General features: G+C 42.8%; 1 protein-coding gene across 1 annotated transcript in view; it reads left to right on the forward strand.

The window, feature by feature from the left end:
* Window positions 1-23,498, forward strand: part of dlg2 (discs, large homolog 2) — a 220,597-nt gene that overhangs the window by 167,259 nt on the left and 29,840 nt on the right. The window contains exons 6-12 of the mRNA XM_079508565.1: window positions 8,572-8,625; window positions 10,082-10,132; window positions 12,027-12,151; window positions 12,850-13,019; window positions 14,181-14,317; window positions 15,518-15,662; window positions 16,328-16,493. Of these exons, the coding sequence (XP_079364691.1) occupies window positions 8,572-8,625; window positions 10,082-10,132; window positions 12,027-12,151; window positions 12,850-13,019; window positions 14,181-14,317; window positions 15,518-15,662; window positions 16,328-16,493 (848 nt within the window). The remainder of the gene's footprint in view (window positions 1-8,571; window positions 8,626-10,081; window positions 10,133-12,026; window positions 12,152-12,849; window positions 13,020-14,180; window positions 14,318-15,517; window positions 15,663-16,327; window positions 16,494-23,498) is intronic.

Genomic DNA, 23,498 nt, shown 5'->3' on the forward strand with positions numbered 1-23,498 from the left:
CTCTCTCTCACTCTCTCACACATGCATGCATGCGTGCACGCACATACACACACACGCACACACACACACACACACACACACACTCACACTCACACACACACACACACACACACAGACACACACACGCTGACCACATGACCAGCTGACTAGCCGGGTAGAATGTCACTTTATCTGGCTTCTTATACATCTGAACATAAAGTCCTAGAAGGGTGCGGCTGCAGATTCAGACGCTGCTCTGCCTAATGAAGTCGTGAGCTTGACGAGCTTTTCAAAAGATCTGCATGTCTCCACTCAAGTGTGAATAAAGGCCCAAGCTTGTGTGTTTGGTGTGTTTGTGGAAAAAGCACACAAGAAATAGTTTCTGTGTCTGTTTTGCAGTGGTGGAAAGTAACTGAGTACATTTACTTAAGTTTTGTACTTAAGTACAATTTTGAGGTATTTGTACTTTGCTTGAGTATTTCCAATTTCCAATAGCCTACATTTACTTCAACTTCAACTACATTTCGGATCCAAATATTGTACTTTTACTCCACTACATTTATTTGAAAACTTTTGCATTATTATTACAAAACATACATTAACCACTTCATCTCTATATTAATTTGAAAATAGCACTCTTCTATATGCACTCTATATTCACTCTTCTCAACGTCGGGTCAGAGAGTGTACACGTGGAACCAAATGGACCCTTACGGGTCCGGTTCCATTTGTACGCTCTCAGAGTTATATGATATATAAAGAAAAGGAGAACATTGCATTAAATGGAGGTCCATGGCCTAATGCACATCAATCTGGCGGTCCTTGAACTGTAAAGGTTTGAGAATCAGTGATGTAGATCCTTCCAAGTGGATGGGAGTCGGCAGCTCTGATAATGGCCATGGTGACTCAGCACTACAGTATATTCATAATTGCCTAACTCTTGGACATCTGGATGTCTGAACATTATCACTGTTAGTAGCTCAGAGCGAAGTCTGCCAAGTTCACCCCTGTTCACCTTTCTTTGACTGGATAGATTGTCTTTTTACTTTTCATCCCAGAACTGAGCCAAAGTACACCGGCATGAAACCGTTTCAAGTGCTTTTCAACCACTGAGCCACTGAGCCACTTAACCACAAGAAAAGTGTGAACGACTTAGAAAATTGCCGATCTATAAGTTCACAACGTGTCGTGCTGCAAATTGTCGAAATAGTTATTTTATTCTTTTCTATTTTCGCCTACAATAACATGCCCAGAATTGGGATTCCAGATTTTAAGTGGTTAATGTAACATTAGTAACATTATGTGCGTGCACCTGTGTGAATCTATATTTCTCTGAATGACAAGGAGACCTTTTAAGTTACAAAGATGTATAAGTGAGCACCTGCTCATCCTGATGCATAGTGTTTGTGCAGCCATAACGTGCGTTAGATTGCCTTGGGCGAGGCCGGCAGCAGTTAATGCAAGACCATCCATCATCGTCTGGCTCAGTGAAGGAAGGGGATTGCAGGGTGCCCATACGGTCAGCATTAAGCCTCATACTTATAGCTGTGTGGCGCTGTCGCACATTGAACAAGGTCAAAACACGTCAAAGCATGTCACGTTGTTGTGAGCTTGTACCAGCTATTTCCGGGGTTAGCTTGTAGATCGACTAGTTTCACCCTTTCCGGTGAAACTCGTTCTCGCTGTCAGGGAAAAAGAAGCATGGTGTATCCTCTGACAAACCACGTGTGTCAGAGGAGACGTGGTGGCCTACACCCTTCCCATGCCAACAGTGAGGGTTAGAAGGGCCTTTTTTGAATGTTGCTGACCAGCAATTTCCGTCCCTCCCTATGTCCCTCCCTATGTCTGTCTGTATGTATGTTTAGGGTACCAACAGGTGACAAAGTGGCGCTGTTGAGATTCACACTATTTCTTCACACAGATGCACAGGTGCATGATGGGAAGCTGAGTTTTTTGGGAAGCTGAGACTGGTAAGCTGTGAGCCGACAACCAATAATCAGACAACCACTAGTCAGACACCCACTAGTCAGACAACCACTAGTCAGACAACCACTAGTCAGACAACCAATAGTCAGACACCCCAACAGCACCACTCTGATTTTTGAATATTTTTGGGATCAATAGTTACGCAGTAGATGTGTCCCGATTTTTAAATAGGCTGCTTAAATATAAGAAACAAATAAAACAGGACAAACAAAAACAAGACAGATTATTTATCCTGCAGGTCTCGAAGTTGTGACAGTGTTTGGTCACATACTGTATCCTCCCAAAGGTTAATCTGTGTGACCTCGAAATGTTACTGGGAGCTTTTGTGCAAGTGCAAATAATCGTTGTGGTGCAGCCCTTTTTTCTTTCTTTTTCATATTTATAGGTATTCTGTAATGTTATCTTTGAATAGGCAACAATGACTTGACAATGACAATGACAACTGCGACTACCAAGGTGTTAAACTACTGTATGTAAAGAGTATGCTCTGGTCTAGTCTATTGTATTAAGGTCAGCCATTCTGTTACAGTATAGGTTAGTTTTGAGTTTGGGTACGGAGTCAAGATCTTTCATGGGTTTTGTTAGGTCATTCCACATTTTTTGTGTTTTCTGCCCAAAAAATATCTTACAAAATAAAATAATATTTTGTCATGTCTGAAAGCCAGACATTGGAGGGGCTAGCGCCGCTCAAAAATAAAATATTGATTGATTCATATTCAGATATCAGATATCAGGAATAACATTGCTGTATGCAAGAATTTGAACAGATAGTCCTTTCTTTATTTACCGGCTGCCACTCCCAAGTTGAGTTTGTTTGTCCATGTCCTGTTCTTGCTGTATTCAGGCTTTTACAGCATAGACATCTGGGCTTGTGTTGTTGACTATTTTTACATGGGATGCTAGTGAAATATTCATGGACTCCCCGTTTTCTTCATGAGCCACTACACATGAGTGTTGTCCCTGAATTATTGAGGAAAATCCAAGTAAAGCACAAACCACAAGTCAAGAAATACAAGTGGCCTGCTATGTACATAAAGTATACATTAGACTGCCAATACTGTTCTCCCAGCAATGAGCATACCTTAGATGTTGTTTTACTTATATATTTATTTCTATACTTGTTTATTTTATAACTAAAACCTTTAGTTGTTTTGCTCCAATATGCTCTTATGTTGACTTGAAAGGAATGCTAATAATAAAATTCCTGAAGAAGCATCTGTCAATAGTGTGTGTGTGTGTGTGTGTGTGTGTGTGTGTGTGTGTGTGTGTGTGTGTGTGTGTGTGTGTGTGTGTGTGTGTGTGTGTGTGTGTGTGTGTGTGGGACACAGACACACACACACACGACATAATTCTATTCTATTTCTTGAATTACACTCAACGTGAATGAAATTTGTCACGAATCATTGGTATGGTTTATATTTAGTTGATTGCTATTATCGGATCACACAGAATCACAGACTTAATGTGCTGCTTTGAGGCAGTGAAGGCATCAACACAAACATAAATGAGTCTCCGTGCATCTGAGCATGTCATTTTTGTGCTCCCTTGACTGCCCATTACTTCTGCAGGCACACACACTGTGTGTGTGTGTGTGTGTGTGTGTGTGTGTGTGTGTGTGTGTGTGTGTGTGTGTGTGTGTGTGCTCTCTTTACTGTGAGTTCTTCTTGTGCTGCTTTTATGGGGCATGTAAAGGAATGCGGGCAGTTCTGTGCGTTCATGTGTTTGACAGTGAGAGACAAGTACTGTATATCAAGCACTGTACTGCACATGCCAATATGTGGTTCTATTCTTTAAACACCCTCTATAACCCACTGTTTTCCATCTACACCAAATGTCTTTGCTTGGCCGATATACAAGCTCATAACATGTCTCAACGCAGCACATTCTGAGCATACTTTCCCTGATCAAGACTCTGTTTGTGTTGAAACATTTTGGCTTATTTTAACTTTTCTAAATAAAGTGCATTTATTTTTATCCACCCTCTCACACCCTTTTCTAGTATTCCAGTCCCACTGATCCTTGAAGCACTAGCCTACTTTACATTATTATTATCTCCATCGAGCACCTGGTTGATTTTCCTTTTGTCGCAGCACCTTCTGAGCTTGAAGATCTGCTATTTGTTGGCGAATGTTCCCCCAGAATATGGATGCTGGGGTTCAAGTGGTTAATGCAGGGGTCTTAGTATAGTTGGGAATGACATTATTAGTAGCTGTACATTTGTCTCTGTCCCTATGACCCTATCATCACCGTTCCCATCACAAAGCCCATTTGCCCGCAGTTATTGACTGGCTTCGCTATCCAGCAGAGCAGGTGAATGGTAATCTATTCCTCTATCCAGCAGAGCAGGTGAATGGTAATCTATTCCTCTCATTTAAAAGAAATAAGCATCTGTCACTGTGACATCCACACTTTCACTCTCTCTGTTTCTGTTGCAAAATATGGGCATGCACATGCACACGTGTACACGCACACGCACGCACGTGCACGCACGTGCGCACACGCACACGCACACACACACACACAGTCTCACACACACACACACACGCACACACACACACATGCGCGCGCGCACACACACACACACACACACACACACACACACACACACACACACACACACACACACACACACACACACACACACACACACACACACACACACAAAAACAGACAAATTATTAATTTGTCAGAATATAAATTGAAAATGAATGAATGAATGAACATTACAGGTACAGTACATAAAATGCTATGATTCCGATTCTCTTTTAAGTGCTTTATTCTGTAGGACTTGCTCAGGGACGCTTGTGAGTTGAGTGCCATTCGCTGTACATCTTGTGGTGAAATGATTGCATAAAACATGTCATAAGTGCATCGCTTCAAACAGGGGAAAATATGTAAATGTAACAGTGGTGTGATAAGGTTTTTATTTTTGTATAATATTTGTATTGTATCCCAAAACGATATAGCGATATAAGCTATAAACTATGCCTTGAGCCAAAGGTTACACAAATCCATATAATGAGACACTGGAAGTTTTAAGCTGATATTGTTCTATGGTCTGGAATTTGATTTGTAGAAAATGTACACAACTTTCTGTAATATTACAAATTGATGACTACCGGTATGCTTTTTGTGGGTTATGTACCTAGAGACAGGACGCCTGATGAAGGCCGCTGGTCTGCTCTCCAGAAGATGTACTGGTGGGCCATCAGCATATAGCAAGTGGGTCCCCAAATAATTGGCAAAACAGTAAGATTTTATAGATGATATAAAACACGTATTAATAAAATACAGTGTCACAGTGTTTTCTCCTTGAACTTTCAAGAATTAGTTTTCATTGCGATACTGATATATAGGAACTTAAAGTCATACTACATTAGGTCCATTGATTGATCCAAGCTAGAACACAATCGATTGACTGATCATTAAAGATGATCCCTAAAACATGAAGGTTTGCCTGGTAGGTGGTGATGGGTGGTGATCCACCTGAACTGAAGCCGCACCCACAGCTGTTCCATCCATCCATCTTCAACCGCTTATCCGTAGTCGGGTCGCGAGGGCAACAGCTCCACAAGAGAGCTCTAGACTTCTCTCTCCAGAGCAACATTAGTGACTTCCTCCTGGGGGATCCCGAGACGTTCCAAGGCCAGTGATATTGTGATGTCACTATATCACTGTCATTTCGATTGGGCCCTTTTGACCTGGGCCTCGATTGGGAGAAACCAAAAATACACAGGGAAGACATATTTCAATATTCTAACCACACCTGGGGGTCTATTTGAGTAATGTTAACTCCATAGACACATACAAAACAGAAAAAGTACAAAAATCATGGCACTCTATCTTTAAAATGCTCTCGGGGCACGGTGGCACAGTCGGTAGCGCCCATCTGATGGATCATGGACCACCCATCTGATGGATCATGGACCACCCATCTGATGGATCATGGACCACCCTTCTGATGGATCATGGACCACCCATCTGAACACTTAACAAATTAACTGCTCATGACGGAACGTTCCGCCAGTTAGAATCCAACCGGCAACTGCTATTGGCGCAACGTTCCATCAGATAAGCTTTATTATTGATATAAAATCGCTGATTTCTTTTTTTTTTTGCTTGGTCTTTCCTTCTTTAGTGATCCTAGACGGGTTCGCGCATCCGCACTGCTGTTCACCTCCCTTTATACAGGCTGACTAAAAAGCTGAATAACTCGAAATCTACGGAGCTCTCCATGGTTTGGATAAAACGCGTGATGTTCGGAGGTCTTTGCTGATTATCCGGTGATCTAGATGGCGCTTTCTAGAGCAAGGATGACTTAATTTTAGCTCGCTAGCATTGACGCTATTTATTTAGCATCTAAGATGGCTGCCCAAACAGGATGTGAATCCAGCGTGTGTCACATTACAACTGGCTCGGCAGTCTGCGGTTGGCTCTGCGTCCACCAGGTGGCAGTAGATGGGTTAAACAGGGCTGCATAATGCTTTCAAGATTGATTTTCAAGTGGGCCCTAATCCAGAAAAGGGTAGTGTACTGTACTGATGTACAGTACACAAACAGAAACTGCTATGTGAACCGGAGATAGAGGACATTTTGACTGTCTGTGACATCTTTTTTGGCCCAGTGCAGATAACTGAGTTTCATTTAGAAAAGAGAGACACTATGTAAAACCACTCTGTCATTCATTTGTTCCTGAGAGGTCCGAGGTCCCTTGGAGCTTTCACATTTTGCATGAAAATGCTGACTAATGCTATGATCTTGAACTTGATCTTGAAAAGGCAATAATGGAATGAGTCTGAAACGTGTTTAGAAATAGAATGATATGGAAGCTGTGCTCTTGATTCATGTGACCCCAAAAGACTATAGTAATGTCAGGTCCTCTTTGCAAAAGATGATGAGAAACTATTGCATTGTATGTGTCCCAATCTAACATATCTTCATGACATTGATACATTATTCATTGGATGCAGATCACATAGAGATACAAGTGTGATTTGAAAGCAGTTCCGGGACTTTCTCATGTAGTGAATGTCAGTGATTAGCGGTGCAAGTTTGACCTGGTGATAACAGTCGGTCAAAGAGGTGGGAGGTGGATTGCTGAGGTGGAGTGCCACACCTACCAATTATATTATAGTATTATATAGTTATTTACTATATTGTGATGTAGTACGGAGCCCTGGAATGGCCACGGCGGGAAATATTATTTATAATGTACAAAGTGTTGTACTATGTTATGAATAATCTACCCATTGTAAATGTATGAACTGAAAACATAAGATGTCTACTGTTGGGAATCCCTTATAAACATGAACTCAAGCACTTTCATCTCTAACACACAATATGGTATACCAATTGATATGCATTGCATTCTTTTTCATGATAATTATTCAGAGAGAGACGATGAACCCATTCTATTATTATTGTGCTTGATTACCAAGTTCTATTCATCTTGTGAGGATCAAATCAAAGGCCACATTTCAAAGGACCTCAAAATGCAGTGTCTTTTGATGCAAGCCTTGTGTGTTGAGCATGTTGTTTACATGTCTGTATATTGTGTGTGTATGGCCAGAACTGCCAAACACTGAATTCACATGATGGGAAGTGGGAACCCAAACTTTAGACATTGTATGTGTGAAGGGAATGTTTTATTTTATTTTTTTGTAATATATTTTTTAAGATTGGTTGTAATTTCATGTCGATGCATTTTTAACGCAAGGCATTGGTAAAGCACACAAAGTACCTTAATATCAAGTACTGTAGTATTAAAATACAAACCACAGGGAAAGAAAATGTTGCAAATTTCTACCTTCAGAATTGAACTGAATTTGGCTGAAGTAGGCCTACTCCTTTCATTGGGAGAGGCACGTTTAGCTAACGGCATAAACCTGCAAGCCAGCAGGTCACACAAGGGTTTTGCGTTTGTATGAAATATCTTTTTGCACACCTGCTGGTCTTTGGATAGGTACGCAGGAGAGGGAAATAAAGCTAAAAGAGAGTAGTTCTGTCACCTACAAGTTTTTAATGCAATGTTTTGGTTGACCAAAAGGCTGCATCAATAAACTTGCATGTTAGACAGCATTCCAAAAACGACTCTCTGATAACAATTGCATGGACGTCATTTGAATCAGGATGTTTACATGCATCCTTTCTCATAAGCTGTTGTCCTACATAGCCCGGGATAAAAAAAAAGAAGAAAAAATAAATGGCTACTATGGACACATCTTTGGGAACATGGTTATTATTAAGGGTTTGATATCACAATACTTAAGTTGCGTAGACATATCATGTAACACTTCTCCATGCCCTCATTTAATATCCCTCATCTTGTTTCCCTCAAGTTAAAAGTGTTCCGCTGTAATGGCCATATCAGAGCGCTTACTGTATGATGTCAATGGTACCATCCAGCAAATGGAGGGCTGTTAAATTGTTGATGATGCTGAGTGATGTCACACGGCATGATTCAGAAGCTGTCCTGTGACGTCGTTTTGGTAATGGACCTGGGCATCTATCTGCCTTACACACTGCTGCCCATTCGTACTAACACTGCTCTCTGTGTCTCCATCCCTCCCTCTCTCTCTCTCTCTCCCTCCCTCTCTCTGATTACAGGCCAGCCCCGCCCCAATAATAGTCAACACTGATACTTTGGAGTCAGTACCTTACGTGAGTTTTCTCTTTTCTTTTTATTTGGGGCAACAAAGTATGTACAAATACATCTGTTATTGTTTTAATTGAAAACCATTAGCCTCCTCCTTTCGGCCATGCTACCAGGTTTAAGGTAGGGTAACAAAAATAATCGTAGCAGTGTTTCATTGCAAAACATAGCCTACCATATCTCAGTAAAACAAATGAGGTTGGTGTAGTTAATTATTGATAGTTTGGTTAAGGTTAGGGTTGGGTTGTGTCACAAGATGAATAAACAAATATATTCTACAAATGCAGAGTGTTAATCTCACGCTTTATGCATCGATTGTCACACTAGAGTTGATTAGTGTAAATCTCTGGATTTTACTGTGTACATGGCGGTGATAAATTTGGCAGACTTTGGGACCATAATAAATGTTGCTAATATACGACTGCTTGCTTCCATGGCATGCAATCAGAACTCTAGATTATGTCTGTCAGTGCTACTTTCCAGTGAAAGTCTAGACTAGTGGTTCAAAGTTCAAAAAATGTCATTTTAATAACTCTGAGAGTGTACAAGGGTCCATGTTGTTCCATTTGTACACTCTCACCCTGTGGAGGTCCATTTGGAACCCCTCAAGGAACCCTGAGGGTCCCCAGGCCTCACTGTAAGAACAACTGGCTTAGACAGTCATTTTTCCCTACCAGGTGACAATACTCGTACTGTTTAGCCGCTATGAATCAGCTGAAGGGAACATGTCTATTTAGATGCTAATTTATCTTCAACAATTTACCAACATATATCGTATATTGTTAGAGTGGAAAAATCAGACTGATGTATTAGTATAATCCTACAGTAAATATCAAGCTATTAATAGCTCGTAATGATTAGCCTGATAGCCCTCCAGCATCAAGACAAAGATTATGCACACCTATGGAATATTGCAAGTGTATACAAGGACAAAATAGAGTTCACATAGGAAGGATTCTTGCATAGAAAAAGGATCATGGATGCATAAGAACTTCACTTATTATGTCTGTGTGCTGCTATTCCTGTTCACACGCTTTATGAAGAGGAAGTGCTTGTTGCTAATTAATCACCTCAGCAAGAGACAGGAAGAGACAGCATCCCCTTCAACGCGTTTGTTGGGTTCTGGAATACTGTAGCTATTGTAATGTTGATAAGGAGGCAGACGTTCTACTTTTCCCCCTTGACGCAGGGCCTATTTAGCACAAACATGTTAAGCAGCCATGGGGACAACCATACTGCATTTTTGCATCTCAAACTCTAAAAAGTAGATCATAGCTGGATGAAAGCTATTAGCTATTACAGTGAAACCGTAATAAAAACCGTGTACAGTGAAACCGTTTAATATTCCTATAGGCTCTAATGACATATACATACAGTACATTATTTCTGTGTTCATGTACAGCACATTTACAGTACATACGTATGTTGCAATTTAATAAATGGAGCAAATGTCTTGGTTTTCAGGTCAATGGGACAGAAATTGAATATGAATTTGAAGAAATCACACTAGAGCGGGTGAGTACTGTATGGCACATAATAAAGCAATGTTTCGGGTTAACTTTTCATTAACCTCAGCACCGCAGTACTAGCATTCAGTGATTTGGGTGATTTGGAGAAAAAAAAACAGTCCGCCGACTCCGCCCCGGTAACAAGATATGCACATGCACACGCTCTACAGTGGGGGGACACGCAACAGACCAACAGCACGCGCACCAAGGCCCGCTCTGCTCAATTCTGATTGGAGGATGGCCCCCTCTATCCTGATTGGATGAAGGCTTTCTCACCCACCACCAAAGTCGAAACTAGGTTTTTTTTTTACCCCTGTGGTTCATTGGGGATAGGGAGGAACTAATTATATGGTCAGCACACTCTATAGTAGGGATGATAATCACAAAAAAAGGGGAAAAAGTGATTTAAGTGAAATGAAGTGAAATCACTGAATATACCTTTAACTTGTTTTAACATAGATGCATGGACTTTAAAAGATCCCTGCTGATTCAATAGTGTACATAAAATGTACTCATCAAAAACTATTTCAAATATTCAGTGTCACCAACAACATGCAATGATGGCTTTTTTTTTATTTAACATTTTGAACATGAATATACTGTAGGCTTCACATTAAATGCCTATAGTCTGTAATTAACGTAATGCCACCCTGTTGAAACATTGTCAGTTCAGCATGTATTAATAGGATGATAGTATGGCTTAGTTACGTTTTCAGACCCAGCTTAAAATATAAAACTGTGAAATGTATTTATATTCTGTATGCTACAGTAAAAACAGATTGATACTACAGATTGAAGAATGTGCCAAATCACATTCTCAGTTCCATGTTAATGTTTGAGGGTACCAAGGTTGCTCCAGTGTGATTTGAAACACTGGCAAGGCAACCCTAAGGCTGATGATAGATAACAGGTTAATTCTACCAAGAGAATTAAGGAAGCCAGCACTCAGCGCACTGGGGTTTGTTGACAAAGGTGCAGGCACGTACTCAGATAGACACTAGGTGGTGCTGGAGCACCTGCCATTTTCCCCACTGTATACAGCAATGTGCCCTTTTGAAAGTTTGTTTTTTGTGCAGTTTGTTCATTTTATTTTGTTTAGTACAGTGTACGGTATGTTGCATGCTGACTTTGATCAATTCTGGATTAAAATCCCCTAATATATTATTTATGCCCCAAAATCTATAAAGCTCACACACTATTAAGGCAGCCAGTGCAGTTCCACGCACTGCACAAGATGCCCTTTTTTACTTGAGCACCTGTCCCTCAAAATGTCACCCCTCTGGTAAGGCTATCCAATCACCACTGAATGACTTTATATCTATATCCTACATCATCAGTCCTCTCATCTGACCATAATAATTATGCTTCTTTAATTACAGCATCGACGTGTCACCTGAATCATTTTAGTTTTCGATTCAAGTGGCACCGGTGTGACCTTAATTGATATTTGATATGGGATTTGATATAAGTGGCCTTTGTTGAGTCACCAGTGGTGGAAAGTAACTAAGTACATTTACTTAAGTACTGTACTTAAGTAAGTACTGTACAATACTTGAGGTATTTGTACTTTACTTGAGTACGTCAAATTTTCAGTACCTTTACTTCAACTCCACTACATTTCAGCTGCAAATATTTAACCCAGTACAATTATTTGAAAACTTTACTTTGTAGATTTAGATTATTATTACAAAACATACATTAATCACTTCAGCCCTATACATTTCGGCCATTTGAAAATAGCCGATCTACAAGCTCACAATTACTTGTAACGGAGTAGTTCTACATTGCAGTATTGACACGTTTACTTAAGTAAAACATTTGAGTACTTTTTCCACCACTGGATATAAGTGGCCTTTGTTGAGTCACTGCTCTCTGGTCTCTCTCCTGTCCGGCTGCCACAGGGTAACTCAGGGTTGGGCTTTAGCATCGCCGGAGGAACGGACAACCCTCACATCGGAGACGATCCCGGCATCTTCATTACCAAGATTATCCCCGGAGGGGCTGCAGCCGAAGACGGACGCCTGCGGTCAGTTAGGTCCCAGACACACAGGCACTGTTGATTTTGACAGCAGTCGTAGATTTTTAGATTTAGTCGTAGTCTTTTGAATACATTTTCATTTAGTTTTAGTCACATTTTAGTCATCTGAAAAGTGCCTGATTTTACACTTGGTTTACATGCATTCTGAACATAGCCGATCAGCAAGCTTCGCAGCACGACGCGTTGTGAGCTTGTAGATCTGCTATTTTCAGAGCACAACACCTGAGCACAACCAAGCATAATATGACATTTTAGTCTAGTTTTTATTTGCTGATGAAATTGTCAGTATATTTAGCCATACTTTTAGTCATTATAGCTTAGTTGTTATTTAGTTTTCGTCTGCGAAAAAGGGTATGCGTGTAACTAATTCAGCAGCAGTAACATTAGCGCTTTCTCGCAGTCAGTTGATTCTTCATATCCATATGAATGAAACCACCAGGATGATTAGTTTATTTTTCAAACACAGTTCTTATATGAGGCTATCCAAGATCCCCCCTATGGGGATTATTATAATACAAATAAAAAAGTACACGGACCCGTGGACTTGGCGCCCTCTAGCGATATTGACGTCAGACTTCGGTGCTCTATTCACAATCTATGTAAAGCCGCTATATAAATGCACCATTCACCATTTACACTATCTGACCATTGCACCTCTCCTCCGTACGCCCTCCCCTTCCTTCCAGAGTGAACGACTGCATTCTGAGGGTGAACGATGCGGACGTGTCTGAGGTGTCCCACAGCAGGGCGGTGGAGGCCCTCAAGGTGGCGGGCTCCATCGTCAGGCTCTACGTGCGTCGCCGCATGCCCATGATGGAGTCCGTCATCGAGATCAAACTCATCAAAGGACCAAAAGGTGGGCGGTGGGATCCACAGTGGTGGGAGACGTTACTCGCATGTTCTCTACTAGGGACCCTATTATTTTGAAAGCCATTTTCACTCAAAAACTGAGAATCAGGAAGTGAATAATCGCTATGTAACAGGTACCTATGTAACAGGTACTTATGTAACAGGTACCTATGTAACAGGTCTATGTAACATGTCTATGTAACAGGTCTATGTAACAGGTCTATGTAACATGTCTATGTAACATGTCTATGTAACAGGTCTATGTAACAGGTCCCGCGGATGTTATTTAATTCACCCAAAACATACATTTTGTAACCGACGATCATATCGTTTAGAGAAATGAGACGCAAATCAAGCTTGTTTTGATCCAAAAAGGAATCCGAGATATTACAATTCCAAAAACTGCATTCCCATAGACAGCATAAGCCAGTGGAATTTTCACTTTTCACTTTTTTATTATTATTTATTTTTATCGCACCCGAACTGTTACGAGTGCGTAGAGAACACAGTTGTGTATTTGTGTCACGTACAAATATACTCGTACCCCCCAGCTATGGGACGTTATCTGCCAGCTACGTACATGCTCGTACCCCCCACCCCACCCCACACCCCTTAATACTCTGTGTATGTAATGGTTGAGCCCCACGGCAGCTTTTGGCATTGATCCGGTTGCTATGGCAACGCCCCGTCACTTCCAGCTATCGGACGTAAAAGTCAGACCAGCATTTACCTCGGATTTTCAAACCTCTATAAATCGGAATTTTGGAGAGCTGTCCTTGGTGGATCTTCTGCAATCCAAAGTTTGGATCTATATGGTGTCATTGTTATAATGATTTTTGGTAAATCATTTAATCCACTTAAACCCTCAATACTTGGTCTGCTCTTCCTTCCCTCTACACTCTTTGCTATTTTCTGTGTATGATGATGGGTTCTAGTGGTTAATGTAGATCTGTGGTAGCTCCATCTGAGGACCCTCCCTCTGTAAAAGACCCATGCTGTAGTCACACAAACAGTATACACACACACACACACAACACACACACACACACACACACACACACACACACACACACACACACACACACACACACACACACACACACACACACACACACACACACACGCGCACACGTCCTCAACGTAACCAGCTAATCTTCTATGCACACAGGGCTTGGCTTCAGTATTGCTGGTGGCGTGGGAAATCAGCACATCCCTGGAGACAACAGCATATACGTCACCAAGATCATTGATGGTGGGGCAGCGCAGAAGGACTGCAGGCTTCAGGTCGGAGACAGGCTCATTATGGTGAGGCGTCGTCCTGGGCCTCATTTCACTGTCCACATCACAGACTCCTTGAATGAGATTATCTACTGTATGATTATATTACCAGGACATAATTGCCTACGCAGCGCAATTGCGTGATATAAAACCAAATACGATGGCAATGACAAATGCTGTGTAATATTTATCCCATACCCAGTACACCCTAGTAAAATGTCATTATTGTCATTAATTCATTAATGTCATTCATTCATTCATTCATTCATTCATTCATTCATTTATTTATTTATTTATCATCCACAAATGTTTTCCTAGCTGAAAACGCAAGACGCTCCTCCAAACTGCCCAAAAGTTGAAAACGTTCCAACACTCTGTGGCCAGATAAAAACGCTACGCGTGAAGCGCAGCGCAGAATAGATGCTCTATGCCTCGTCGCACTGCGGGTGCTTCCTACAGTACATGGCGTAAATATGTGGCACTCCCATTGAAAACTATTCAAAACATACGCCGTGCTCGGGGAAACCACACCTTTTGAACATAGCCCCTTATATCCCCTGGACTGGCAGAAGAATAACTACCCAGAAAGAAAGACAATCACACTTGTGTGAAGTGAGGGGCGCCTCACTTCTTTAAACGAACACCGTACTCTGTTTGTTAAAAGTGCTCTAAACAAACCTTTCTATTGATATGTCACAGGAAAGGGTTTTACCTTCATATTCCCTTCATTGGATTGTATCATGAGTGACGTTGAAAGAGGGATTAGATTGGACTACAAGGTTACAAAATACTGTATATCCCCCGCAAGTTTACGTCATGCCAGGTACCCTGCCTGTGCATGTCAATTTCCCTGACATGAAGCGAACAAAGCAACGGCTTCGTGTTCCTATGATGCAGCCTCTCTGTAGTGCACAGTAATTGCACCGTCCCTCTTGAAGTGGGGCCTCTACGTGCTTAACCACCGCTTAATTCCATTACCCTCCCACCCTCCTCCTCTCTCCGGGAGACCATCTGTCATATTCCAGTCTGCTGAAGAAAGGGAGGCAGGGGAGGAGAGAGAGAGAGGGGCTGACAGGCGGAGAACATTGGAACTACAAAGTGATCTCTGATAATAAGCGATAACTCCTCGCGCTCCCTCTCCTCTCCTCTCCTCTCCTCTCCTCTCCTCTCCTCTCCTCTCCTCTCCTCTCCTCTCCTCTCCTCTCCTCTCCTCTCTGTGGCTCACAGGTAAACAACTACACCCTGGAGGAGGTGAGCCACGAGGAGGCAGTGGCCGTGCTGAAGAACACGTCGGACGTGGTGTCGCTGAAAGTGGGGAAGCCCACCAATATGTACTTATCAGATCCCTATGGGCCGCCTGATATCACACACTGTGAGTCCTGCTCCACCTCTTTAAGAGTTAGATAGGAGCCGCTTGGCTCCTATTTACAATGGTCTTAGCTTTGGGATTGCAATGCATGGAGACTATATCTGCGGTTGTCAGGCAGAAAGGGGCAGAATCCGTATGTACGTAATCCTTTTTGTTTTGTATGAAAATGTTGCACAAAAGCAAACGCGTCAATCTGATTTATTTCTGCAATTTTAGAAATATTTTTAACAATTTTGAAAATGTTCACCTATAATGACAAGTCGGTTTATGGGTATTATAAATATGAAACCAATATTTATAACATTTAATCAAAAGTATTAACAATGTTCCATTTGCTGAAAATTAACAGTTTTGGGCAAACAAGGCTTGTTGTCGTGCAGTGACGATATTTGCTGTACATATGTATGCTTAATATACAGTACATGCATATTAGCCATATGCTGTACATGTCCTGCAGGGGGTGGGGGGGGGGGGGGGGGGGGGGGGCACGGTTAACAGCTGGAATGTATAGATGCTGTTTCAGACTGAGTATCTATAAATGGTTCACGTTCATTTCCATTCACTGTTCAGAGGCTTATATTTGACTTTGGGTGAGACCCTGTTTGATTGGAATAAACACAGGCGTCCCCTCACACGTTTCTCTGTCTTCATCCCTCCTTCCTCTCCAGCGTTCAATCCAGCAATGGAAAATCATATCTCTTCTGTCGGCAACAGCGGCACTCTGGAGTACAAGTCTGGTCTTCCCCCGATCTCCCCTGGGAATTACTCCCCCCTCCCTAAGCACTTACTGGGGGAAGAGGATGTAAACAGGTTGGATGGTTTTTCCTTCTTACGGTAATTACCTCCCTTCCTACCAGAGAAACACTAGAACTACAGGTAGCAGTTTTGTCTAAACACCCCTGTGCTCCCCTGTCCAGTTGATTTATTGGTGAACAATCTACATCAAAATCTGATTGTGGATTATGGTCCCATTTTCTCTCTGTTTTTGGGTCACCTGTTCCTCCATCCCCACCAATAAATGTCTTTCATGTAGTGATTTTCAAAGCATGGGACCTAAAGCAGTTTACAGAATGATTACAATGGGTTCCTAAATCAAGTAGTGACTTACCCGTGCATCACATTTTCACAACAAACATTTATGACAATTAAATCTGGGTGCCCAGTAAAACTCAATTTTAAAACTGCTGGCAAAGCCTGATAAAGTCCTGTATTTCTATTGTATTGTCCAGTTGTGCTGTATTGTATTGTCCATCTTTTTTGTTGTTGTCTCCAGACATTGTGGTGTATGCCCTTTTGATTTAGCCCATCCGCTAAGCATTGGAAAGTTGTGTTGTTTAGTTCGGTCCACAGAGACAGTCTGGTTTTGATTACGCAAATTAACACAGTTTTGTAGAAAACATTACACTGAACCAAGAACCATAGTCTACACATGGAGATTTTATGGTTGGAGAAGACTGCATGATTTCTTCTACCCCATCTCCTTTAGGACTAATGATAGTAGATATTATACTGTATCTCTTTAGCAAAACATACCTTTTTCTGAGGAGAAGTTGACACTCGTGTACATCAGGGAGTAATTTCTGTCTCAATCCCTAAGTAAGGGTCGAAACATTGGAATTCAATACATCCTGCATCGTGGCTATGAGAGTGTGGCCTTTTCTTTGATTTTATACTTATTTACAAGGTCAGCAGCACCTCATCAATACTGGGTGCACTGTGCACCCTTCTCCTGTGATCATTTCTGTCTCTGACATTCTCCCTCTCCAGTTTCATTAGTAACTGTCACTGGTTCTCAAAGTGTTGTCTGGGGACCCACAGGGGTCCTTGAGGGTTTCCGGGGGTGCCCAGCTGAATTAGTTAGGAACCAAATGGAACATTACTAGTCTGTAACTCTTGAGCACCCTATCTTCTGTCTGGCGCATCGCAACTGTCATTATTACTTTCCAACTGACACATTTCTCATTTTTACACCATGCCAGCACCCACATTATCTATTATTTAGCGACCAAGGGCATGATGGTCTTAAACTGAAATGTGGTCTGGAGCAAACTGGGTGCATTGCTACAGTATCTTACGCACAGACGTGCGTAAGCATTTGGACCAGCTTTTAGTGGGCCTTATCAGCAGGTAGTGACAGTGATAGTGATATTTCCCTACTATTTTGGACAGCGCAACAGGTTAACATCAAATTCCATCATGTTATTTAAAAACAGCTGAGAGTGAGCATATCATTATTATGTTAATTATGTGAAGTTAGCACAGATGTCTCTTGAACACATATTAGGCTACAGGAGGAAGTTGTGAATTTTGTCCAGAAGCACACCTGATCCCCCCCAATGGTAGTTTCAATCTAAATCTTCCCGAATTCAGCACGATAACACTCATGTTCAACATGGTAGACAACAGTTCTTCTGAGGGACCATCTTCGTTACACGGCGAGAGAGGGATAAACATAGAGGCATTTACTTCAATTAGTAGTAGATTACACTTTCTGATAGAATATCTTCAGATACCTCTCGTCCTGTAAGAATGTTTGAACTCATTTCATTCTTTAACAGTCTCTGCTCTATGGACAGCAGTTAACATTCATTAATAATAATATTATTAATATCCATAGAGCTCCGACACAAGGGCGCACAAGATGCACAGTCAGCAGTCTCTGTCAGGCTTTAATTGTTGGTTTACAATACATAAAGAAGAACGTATTGAGAATTAGTGAGTGATAATGTCAAGATATCGTGGATGTGTCTCACATTGCAATGTCTGCTAGATGGTCCCACGCTTCCACTTTTCCACAGCAGAAAATGGTTTGCTTGTCATGTCAATTTGTCATGTAAATACCAAGCTTAAGGGCAGCTGCTCTTAAAAGGAATGGGAAAAGACTGATTGGTTTAATTAATTAGTGTAATGCCCAAAACACATGCATGACTAAGTCAGAGGCTTAATACAACCCCTTGGCGCCGGTTTTGCGACTAGATACGCAATTTGCACCCTACATTTTAGACTGTGTGCCTACAGGTACATCGGGCCTGAGAGTGTACAAAGTGTACAAAAAATTGGACCCTTATGGGTTCATTTGGTTCAATTTGTACACCCTCAGGGTTAGATTAACACAGAAGATTGTTACAGTGGGGTATCAAACGGGTGTCCGTGGCCTAATACAAACTGGGGTTTGCATTAGCAAGTTATTTCTCATATTTGAGTCCAGTTCAAATGTGTATCCATGCAGTTTTGCTGAGAATGCTGCATAAGTGTTCCCCCCCAGCTCAGCTCAACCTCTCTCTCACCTAATCCCATAACAATCTGCTATACAAAGCTGAGCGAGCGTCCATGTAATACCAGGGGCATGGAGCGGGTCATCAAGTGTTCGCAGCGCGTGGTTGGTCGTGTATCCAGGCAGGTCTCAGGTGTAAGGTAGGTTACATTTGTGAAGTACAGCCCATCTCAGTTACAAGCCGATTGTACGTCGCTGCTTTTGAAGCCTGTTAGACAGCGGTGACCTTTGAGGCAGTTCATATGAGAGATACAAACATTGGCTGTCAAGAAGCTGTATCCGAGTTCCTGTTTTGTGCCATAATGGTTTGCAGTGTGTGACAGAAACGGCATCACACTAGACTAGACTAGATGTTGTGCACTTGGGTGGTGAAATAACATGGCAGTGATGAACAGAAGATGGACCTCTATGTAGGCCTATGTGTGTGTGTGTGCTTTATTCAGAGGAAGATTAGTCCTCCATTCTTTTGAGGTTAAGAGGTTTACCACTTCCTCTTAGTGGAGGTACGGTAGCTGCCTAATAGCCTTTCAGATTATCACTCTGACCTGAAGTGTGCCACTCGTAGTGCAGGTCACTGTGGTCCACTACATGTACACCATGAACCGGTGATGTTTTGGCTTCTTCCTCTTGGTCTACTACTATAGTCGACTACTACTACTACTGTAGGCTCAGGTCAGGCTCTTGATTAGAGGTGCAACTAATCAATTGAATTTCTTTCAGAATAGTGAAAATAGGCAATCTACAAGCTCACAATGCATTGCAACGTTGAAAACATGACACATGACTCCAATTTGTGTGAGTTTTTTTGGGGGGTATAGGGGAAGCAAACGTGTGTTTTGAAGAAAACTGTGGCTACGTGTGGCTTATATGGGGAGTTGCATCATGATCCAACGTTATTGTACGACATCTATTATACAATTGAAAAGGTGTGCCCAAAACGCTGTTCCCAACCCAGGAAAAAAAGGCACCAGCTACTACGTCACTCCAAGAGTGTCTGACACACTGCAACACACACTGCAATAACCCACTAAACACACTAACACGTCACAGACTTACCCTCCGCGTCGATCCACGGCTATCTCCTCATGTCGCGCAGCACGCCCACACTCACCACCACACGCGTAAAAATTGTCATCACACTGCCACTACAGCCGGCTCCCGTCCAGACTCACAAACAATATCAATATCAATAATAAACACAAACACGCCACAAGCACCTACACCCCCGCCTAATTTGTTGCCACGTCTATGAAAACAAGCACAGAAACAATGCCATTCAACACGCTACTTACACACACTACCACTCGCTTACAATACGCGGACCTGGCAACACTACATCCCCTCTCCCATTCGCTCAAAGCCAACCACGTGACCCACGAGAGCTTTTATGTTTCTGCAACACCGGAAGTTACACGCTACACACACACACATTAGAAGAACAACACGAACACAACACTACACACACACACACACACACACACACACGGGCCACTGTTGCCAGGTCTATGAAAACAGGCCCAGAAAAAAGCAAACAGACCCAGAAACAAAGCCTTTCACCACGCTACTTACACACACTACAACTCGCTTACAATTCACGACCCTGGCAACATTGTTCCCCGTCACAGTCCCACACAGACACACACACACTGATTCGGACTTGGATGGACAGCGGCGCGATTACATAAATACACCGTTTAATTCATGCAAACACGACAATTGCACCACCAGTTTCATTAATGTAAACACGACAATTGCGCGACCCGTTTTATTCATGGAAACATGACAACTGCGACGCACCGAGTCGCATGGATTCTGTGTGTGTGTGCGTGCGGGGTGCCTCTGATTTGGAGTGTTTATGTCAGTCAGCGATGCGATCCGTTGTTATTCAGCCAGGAAAACAATCTAAACATTATATACTAACGTCAGCACCGGGCAGATTAACACACACAAGCGTTATTAGTTGAGTTTTCTTATTGAAGTGCCTCTGAATTGTAACGGTGTGTTTATGTCAGTCAGCGATGCCATCCGTACCAGCACCATATGCACGGACTGGAGAGAGGCGAAGTGTTTCTCTCCCTTCGGCTCATGTAGCCCTCATTGTAACTACAAATATTGTTCCCGAACAAACAATGTGGGGTCACTGCAATCCGCAATCCAAAATATTGTAGCCCTACTATAATGCAGTCAAGGTCCCCCAAAAAATATACTACAGTATGTTCTGCTCCATTCTCAACAGCTTTTGGTTTCCAAAAACAGTAATTTATTGTAAGCAAACAAAAACAGTCAACAGCAGTTTCATGTCTGCTTATTTTCATTTACATTAATTTCCTTTGATGTGAAAATACAACAAATCATAATAATACCCATCCGTTACTACATGTCAAGGGCACAATACTGGAGTGGAGTCTGTCAAATCCCGCTATTTCCTTCTTCCCATTGCGCTGCCAACGGAACTAGGATTCGCCGCCCGAAGGGCGGCGAAATTCTAGTATGATACAAGAGATATAGGTTTACTCATAAAGCAACCTGTTATTGTGCCACACTGGCCTACTGAGACTGTGTCCAGCAGTGCCTGAGATTACCTGGACACAGACCGACACAAGGACACACATGGATGGACAGGGGTGAAAACATGATCCCTGGCGCCGGCCGCTCCAGCCTGGCGGAGATAAAAAATGAATAGTGGGAACCCAGGCAACGTGCTGTGTGGCCTGGTGCAGTGAACCCAGGCAACGTGCTGTGTGGCCTGGTGCAGTTGAACCCAGGCAACGTGCTGTGTGGCCTGGTGCAGTTGGAACCCAGGCAACGTGCTGTGTGGCCTGGTGCAGTTGGAACCCAGGCAACGTGCTGTGTGGCCTGGTGCAGTGAACCCAGGCAACGTGCTGTGTGGCCTGGTGCAGTTGAACCCAGGCAACGTGCTGTGTGGCCTGGTGCAGTTGGAACCCAGGCAACGTGCTGTGTGGCCTGGTGCAGTTGAACCCAGGCAACGTGCTGTGTGGCCTGGTGCAGTTGGAACCCAGGCAACGTGCTGTGTGGCCTGGTGCAGTTGGAACCCAGGCAACGTGCTGTGTGGCCTGGTGCAGTTGAACCCAGGCAACGTGCTGTGTGGCCTGGTGCAGTTGGAACCCAGGCAACGTGCTGTGTGGCCTGGTGAACCCAGGCAACGTGCTGTGTGGCCTGGTGCAGTTGGACCCAGGCAACGTGCTGTGTGGCCTGGTGCAGTTGGAACCCAGGCAACGTGCTGTGTGGCCTGGTGCAGTTGGGACCCAGGCAACGTGCTGTGTGGCCTGGTGCAGTTGGGACCCAGGCAACGTGCTGTGTGGCCTGGTGCAGTTGGAATCCAGGCAACGTGCTGTGTGGCCTGGTGCAGTTGGAATCCAGGCAACGTGCTGTGTGGCCTGGTGCAGTTGGAACCCAGGCAACGTGCTGTGTGGCCTGGTGCAGTTGGAACCCAGGCAACGTGCTGTGTGGCCTGGTGCAGTGTTAATGCTCACAGAGAGCTTTATGTCAACATGCTGCAGCCTGCTGCCGGAGACAGCCAGTGGGGAGACGTGCTGTGATAAGAAGTGTGCCTTGTCTGAACTGGGTGCAAACACATGGCAGAGAGAGAGAGAGAGAGAGAGAGAGAGAGCGTGTATGCGCAAAGGGAAGAGGACCAACTCGCCCAGAGCGAGTTGGTAAAAGGACGACTTTGTTGGTATTCGTTTTGAGGAGGGTTCCAAAAGGACCCTACAGATCTGTAACGCTGAGAGTTATGGGGGTCCTTGAAATTGTATACAGTATAGAGACTTGTTCGCTCTTGCAGCTCAGTATGTCATTAATAGTGCTCGTGAGCTTGCTGTCCTGTCAATGTAGTTCACATTCACACTAGTAGTGTGATGCATAATGCACATTGCATATTTATACAGTATTGAGTGTACAGCGAGACATTGTAAGACACAGTAGCTGTGATTGATAACGATGAATGCCTAATTCCATGTGATCATAAAAGCGTGGTGCTTGTACTGATTAAGACGGAAGGTGAGATAGGACAGATTGTAGACTTTTGGACACCAAGGTGACTGGGTAGGAATACCACAGAAGAGGTCATCTCTACAACGTGCATGCTCCAATTAACACAGCTGGATTCACAGCAGTTCACGCTCCGAAAAGCTAACACGCAACTACCATAGCACGTTGAGTCAACGCTCATTTGCACCAGATTAATCTTTGCATACAGTACATATAAGCTAGGGATGCACCGACATGGAAATTATTGGCCGACACCGATGTCTAAAATAACAATTTAGCCGATAGCCGGTACTGATACAGATATTTGTTTATTTAGCTTTTGGTGTTATTATTTCCCCCTTTTGTGCCAGGGAAACAAATAAATCTTCATTATAAGAAATAACTGTTCAGAATCTGCAGAGACACCACAACATTTCTTTGATGCAAGTAAAATGAAATCTGAACTGAAAGTGACTGGACTTAGTGACTGGAATATAACATGATAATGTTTACTGTGATGTTATGGTAAGCTTGCATTTCACATCACAAACACTATAGAGTAAAAACTCTCATAA

This window comes from Electrona antarctica, assembly GCF_951216825.1.
Source record: "Electrona antarctica genome assembly, chromosome: 8".
Taxonomy (NCBI): Eukaryota; Metazoa; Chordata; class Actinopteri; order Myctophiformes; family Myctophidae; genus Electrona; species Electrona antarctica.